At 39.7% G+C, this 6330-nt stretch overlaps 1 protein-coding gene across 1 annotated transcript; it reads left to right on the top strand.

The window, feature by feature from the left end:
- The first annotated feature begins 218 nt into the window (after positions 1 to 218).
- LOC308143221 (P2Y purinoceptor 13-like) lies at positions 219 to 2124 on the top strand. The gene is made up of 3 exons (XM_080513961.1): positions 219 to 416; positions 511 to 900; positions 1311 to 2124. The coding sequence occupies exons 1-3, from the start codon at positions 234 to 236 to the stop codon at positions 1779 to 1781; spliced, it is 1044 nt and encodes a 347-aa protein (XP_080370087.1). The 5' UTR covers positions 219 to 233; the 3' UTR covers positions 1782 to 2124.
- The last annotated feature ends 4206 nt before the right edge of the window (positions 2125 to 6330 follow it).

Genomic DNA, 6330 nt, shown 5'->3' with positions numbered 1-6330 from the left:
GAGATATTCATGAGTTTTATGTAGTATAGCTTTGATTTTTGTGATAGTTACCCTCTTCTGGTTTATATATATATTTGTTTGGGGGTTTTTTTGTTTGTTTTTGTTTTGTTTTAAGGATACAAATCAGCAGGTTCAGGTAATAATGATCAATATTTCTTCGCAATACTACTTGAACTTATTATATGTTAATCTCCTGTCTTATTTCATCCCACCAAAGGTCAGAAGATCAGAAGATGAACAGCACGCTCTCCAATGCCTCAAGTAAATGTGTCCGGGATGCCAGTGTGACAGCAGTGGTTTTCCCCTGTTTGTACACGATCATCTTCATATTCGCCCTGATACTGAATTCTTTGGCTGCATGGATCTTCTTCAATATCCCGAGCACGTCAACATTTGTGGTCTTCCTAAAAAATGTGGTAAGTAAACAAAGCATTTGCTTGACAAATGAAAAAAGGATACTTTTCTTGACAGAAATGAACCGCAAAGTTCTGGTTGATATCTCAACTGCAGGTTGTGGCTGACTTGCTGATGACTCTGACCATCCCTGTGAAAATCTTGACTGATGCCGGTGTGGGCTCGTGGCATCTCCGTGCCTTCCACTGCCGATACTCGGCGGTTCTTTTCTACATCACCATGTACATCAGCATCATCTTACTGGGCTTGATTAGTTTGGACCGCTACCTGAAGATCGTAAGGCCGTTTGGGAAGAGCGCCCTGCATCGAGTTCGTGTTAGTCAGATACTGAGTGCAGGTGTGTGGGCGGTCATGTTATCTTTAGCGCTACCCAACGTGATTCTGAGTGATCAGCCACCACAGTTCTCTGGGGGCCGATTGAAGTGCACGTCCATGAAGAGCCACGCCGGCATGCAGTGGCATGGAGGATTCAACTACTTCTGCCAGGTAACTATAATTAGGTGTTTTTACTTTATAAGTATGTGAAGAAGCAATTGTTCGATTGAGCCAGGTGAGAAGATGAATGCCATACTCATGTTTGCCCATTAAACGTGAAGTTATATCCAATTGTTTATTATCTTTTACATGTAAACAAATTAGAAATGGCTTCACAATGATACTAGAGATGAGAGTTGTCATCTAGATTTAGAGAGCAGATAAGGTTCTAGAAGAAAACAATTTAACTTTGCACTTCTGCACTGAATGTAAATACAGAGCTCACTTCAATGCACAACAGAACTGTTGGTGCTAAATCTGAACTTTGAATTATTACTCAACAACAGGAAAGCTAGACTTTGTCATATGTGACACTGTGAGAAGTGCCGGTCTTGCTTCATGCTCTGTTGACATGTTTCCAGGTCATTTTCTGGGGCACGCTTGCCATGATGGTGGTTTGCTACACATTCATCAGCAAGAAAGTCTATGAGTCACACCGAGCGTCAAAGAGCAGATCGCAGGCGGCCACCCGCAGGACCAAGGCAAAAGTCTTCGTGGTGGTGGGGGTGTTTTTCATATGCTTTGCCCCCTTTCACTTTGCCCGCGTACCCTACACTCTGACACAGCTCAGTGGAACAAGTCACTGCAGGTCTCAAAACGCCCTCTACATTGCCAAGGAAACCACTCTGTGGTTGTCAGCCACAAATGTATGCTTGGACCCTCTGATCTACGTGTTCCTGTGCAAGGTGTTCAGGAAGAGACTGACAGCCACATTTTGCCGAAGGCCGATCCACAAAGGTGTCGGGGAATCTCCCACAGCAACATCAACACAGCTGGAGATGTCTCAAGTGCCCCACAGTAACAAACTGTCAAACAATGGGATAACACAATAAAAGGGAGAAAACACAACAGGACACAATTAATCAATTTCAATGGCCGGGCCAAGATCAAACCCTTCTGAAGACTTTTTATAGATGGTGATTTATTGTAAATATCGAGGTTGTGCAAGCATCTAAAAAAGAATTGTAATGGTGTGATAATTTGGAAAATGGACATTGTTGAGCAACAACAAAAACTTCCAACACATATGGCTTTAGTAGCAGTAGTTTCTTGCAAGCAGTTTTCCTTTTTATGTAGAACTTCTCTTCTGAGTTTGCCATGTCATCCAACACATTTCCTTAATTGTGCTTACTGTCTTTTTGTAACTTCCTTTTCTCTAATCTCATTGAAACTGCACTTTCCCCCTCAGAAAAACTTTGGCGGAAGAGTAAACATGTTGACAGTTCCTATTTTCTGATGACTATACAACACCCGTCTAGTGACTAAAACTGTGATCACTCATTATAGCAACTTAAAGATCAATAATAATAATAATCAATAAAAGTATATTTTTCATTACATTGATTGCATAGTATCTACTTTAATACAGTAAATCTTCCAATCCAATGCTGCTAGAGCCAATCCCGTGTGTGTGTGTGTGTGTGTGTGTGTGTGTGTGTGTGTGTGTGTGTGTGTGTGTGTGTGTGTGTGTGTGTGTGTGTGTGTGTGTGCGTGCGTGCGTGCGTGCGTGCGTGCGTGTGTGTGTGTGTGTGGGTGTGTGTGCGTGCAATGCTGAGGTAAGATGGCTTTGCAACATTTGCTGTAAATAAGAACTGAGAATAAAACCGCCAAGGTTTTACCACAGTAGTGCTGACACAGTTGCAGATGAAATTACTCACATTTACCATCATGCTTACGTCAATATAATGTTCATTTGAAATGTGGTCTAAGTGTACTTTTCTTAAATGCAAAACTCCCTTTATAATGGTTTTCTAACAGTAACATGTGTTCCCAAAGTCTGTGTATGAGGACCCAGAAGTGAAGAAAGTTTATCATTTCCCTGACATTCTTGCTCCACTTTGTTAGTGAATTTGTGCTCATAGAGGTGAATCAGTTTCCCTCCATGACATCATGCAGAGAAATAACCACTCCCTCTGGTATTGGATACTCACTTTAACCTTTTCACAGGTAGATAAAAACTTACAAACATAATTGATATCTGGAATAAATTAAGTATAATTTGAGAAACCATAGCAACTTGGTGATATGTGTAACAACACATATGAGCAAACTAAATTACATACTCAGACACACAATATTTTCAGTCAGGCATTCACTTTCACTCTTGAAATCAGTTGAGGTTCACCAATTAACTTCAAACACATGTCTTGGATTTTGAGAAAACTGCACTATTCAGACTGAATTGCACAACAAGAGCCTGCAAACTTCACACTGGCCTGGATTTCAATCTGACCACCGTCTCATTATGAGGTAAGAAAGACTGCTACATAACTCCAGCACCCTCTTATTGATTAATGAAATTATTATGGTAATGTGTGACAATGTTTAAAAAGTGTAAAATGTTATGCCCTGCTGGAAGGAAGCCTCAAAGCTTAAGATTGAAAAAGTTTTACCATATATATATATATATATATATATATATATATGTGTGTGTGTCCTAGTTCACTCTGCTACAGATCCCAAAATTGATAACACTGAATGAAAACCGAATAGAATAATGCATAGTGAAGATGCACGCATTAGCAAAAATATGATATGGTGTTTCACAATCCTGTGCCAATGCTTGATTATTTTTTAAATTGAACACGAGCCGAGAGAAAAAAAAACATAGAGAACTGGAATAAATTGACTTTTCCCCAACACTGCACCACCCTAAAAAATGGGTTTCCGGACATTCACAAACTGGTTCCGTGGGATTAATGTCACATCCCTTCCAGATTTATAATCACCTCCCCATGTGGGTTTGATTAATGTAATAATGAAATATGATCTCTTGCCATCCCACCCTCTGTCGGTTACGACAGAGGCTGATATTTGGGCAGGAAATTAATGAGCTACAGAGCGGTCACAGCACCAACTGCAGCTGGGGGAAGGCCCGTTCGTCACCCTCAGATTAAATCCACTGACAGATGACCCTGCAGTCGTGAATTATGAGAAATTCTAAATGACATTCATGGAAATTAAATAAACCCTGAAGATAGTGTAGATGGGTTGTATGCAAAGACACAATTTGAGTGCAAAAAAAGAGCAAAATAGGTGGGGCTGGATTGAGGCGGACAGTTTCTTACAACAAATTACACAACATCAGACAAACATGTCGACACATTACACATAACAGTACATTTACAGTATATACCACAGATTAATGAAATGATTTCATATATTTTTCAAAAGTTGACATTTCATTGAATGAAAATGAGATGGAACTGAATGTAATAACTTAAGTCTTTCCCCAAGAGGAAAATACATAATAAACAGAGCTTCACAAGTTCAGCAATTGGCAGTAGCTCATATTATACATGAATCACCCTGACATTCACCTTGAATAACACCGTACACCATATATAAAGACAGACAATCTAACAGCTCCACATATGTCGAAGCCAAAACATGTTTGGCAGGTTTTATGGCATTCAGTGCGTCATAAACTGTGAAAAACCCTCTTGATGAAAGAGTCGACACAGGCAAAAATTGTAATAAATACACTAATGAAGGAACTACAGTTGAAAAAAAACTGCATTGTTTTAATTCTGTTCAGAAAAGAATGTGCTATGAAAAAGGAGTCTGATTCCACAATTGATTGAGCACTGAACATGACTGCATTTCAAAAGAGAACTATCCTCGATAATATATATTGTAAACCACCTATAATACCGGTCATAATAACTTTGACTTCTTTGGTACTGGGTACTTTTTTGGTTTCTGTTTTGACTGCAGACGGCTCATTTTCCATCCCCTGTGAGAAACCTACCAATATGTCGTCTTCGTTTCTCATCTGGTTAATAAAACAGAGGAAGTCAGAACCTCCTCTTCTAACCACAGTGCACATTTTGCTGCTACTGTTTTAAACTTGTGTTTGTGATAGATAAAATGACCACTATCACAATAGGGCCTTTTGGCTTTGTTTTTAACTGGATACTTTATTGATGCTCTTCTGGGAAACTCATAGTTGACCTTAAATAAACATATTAGGAGCAGCAGGTTGCTGTTGTATAAAGACCAGAGTCCTGCAGGTGGTCTAAAGTCTAAGGCACGGTCACGCTTTATCATTTTTACAAAAACTAAAAACATCATGTAAAAACACCACAAATACAGGTTTTAAACACAACTATTTTATCATGTATTGTTTATCACAGTTGAGGTTGTGTTGCCTTTCTATCATCTTGAACCAGCTCAGCCATTGCCCTCTTACCTCTGCCCACAACTAATTTTGCACACCCTGGGTATTTCATAGCATATAACCCTTCAGTCAGAGTCAAGGATGTTTACATGCTGAGAGCTGAAGTATCTAATTTGTTATAATTAAACTTAACAATTTACCAATAAAACTTAACAATCTAAATGTACTGTATCTGTGCACAGTTTTGCAGTAAAATAACTCGTGTTTAAACTTGCCATTTTTCAAAATCTCAGTTTGTTTGACCCAAAACATGGCGAGGACCTGTCTTTATGTATGCATTCATATGGAGATGAATGCATGGATATTTCATCCTTTTCAAGCCTTTTTATGTGAAACCTTGAGATGACTGCATGATAATCTGCAAAGATCAGTTTTTTTTCTGAAATACTCAGAGCAATCTGTCTGTTGCCAACTTAAACTACAAAAGCGTATTAAGGCCACTGAGGGAAAAGGTTGATTTTTTTTTTTTCGTGGGAAAAAAAAAGGTGTTTTTTTTTTTTTTTTTTAATACAAATTGGAAACGTCCATATCTGGTCCATCCACCTGCCAGCGCATGTGACTGCTTCTACAAAATGCATTGCAGGACGTTTAATGAACTGGTGAAGTTACGCTTCTGAACAGGCTTTAGCACATAAACACAGTGCAGTTACCATCAGTATTGGGGCTTTGGCGAGACAGTGCAGCCTGCAGCTCTCTGGAGCTCCTCAATGCTTTATTACGGAGTATGGGCACTGATCCCAGGGTGTTTATAAAATATATTATTATTAAACAAGAAAATCCTGTGTGAAATCAGATGTCCAATAAGCAGTGAGCAAACCTATGTAATCAGTGATTTATGGTGATTATTTTGGCATCAATGTGCAAATGACGAGGGATGGACTTTTTTTACTTAAACCACCAAGAACAGAAGACACAAAAACAGTAGATGAAAGTATTCAGACGTCAACAAAGTGAACCGAGAATGTGCACGTGTCGTTTCCTTATTTACGTCCTCAGCGGACGTCGACCAACGTACACTCACGTGACACTACGTTTGCGCGCTCCCGTTTCCATATTTAACTTTTCAGCGGCGGGCACATGGAGGAAGACTTCCCGTCACGTGACACCCCGGCTGGCGGTCATATGACTCGTGGTGCGCCAGCCTCTCGTCTGTCCGCTCTCCATTCACAAACACAGGAACATGGCGGAGATCGAGGAGCAGC

This window comes from Blennius ocellaris (assembly GCF_963422515.1).
Source record: "Blennius ocellaris genome assembly, chromosome: 2".
NCBI classification, from domain to species: domain Eukaryota; kingdom Metazoa; phylum Chordata; class Actinopteri; order Blenniiformes; family Blenniidae; genus Blennius; species Blennius ocellaris.
Note: the sequence above shows the minus strand (reverse complement) of the source record. Positions and strands in the feature narration are given on the sequence as shown.

Coding starts and splice junctions, on each gene's coding strand:
- LOC308143221 (XM_080513961.1), top strand. CDS start 234: ATGAACAGCACGCTCTCCAATGCCTCAAGTAAATGTGTCCGGGATGCC. Junction 417..510: donor TGGTCTTCCTAAAAAATGTG/GTAAGTAAACAA, acceptor TCTCAACTGCAG/GTTGTGGCTGACTTGCTGAT. Junction 901..1,310: donor GATTCAACTACTTCTGCCAG/GTAACTATAATT, acceptor ACATGTTTCCAG/GTCATTTTCTGGGGCACGCT.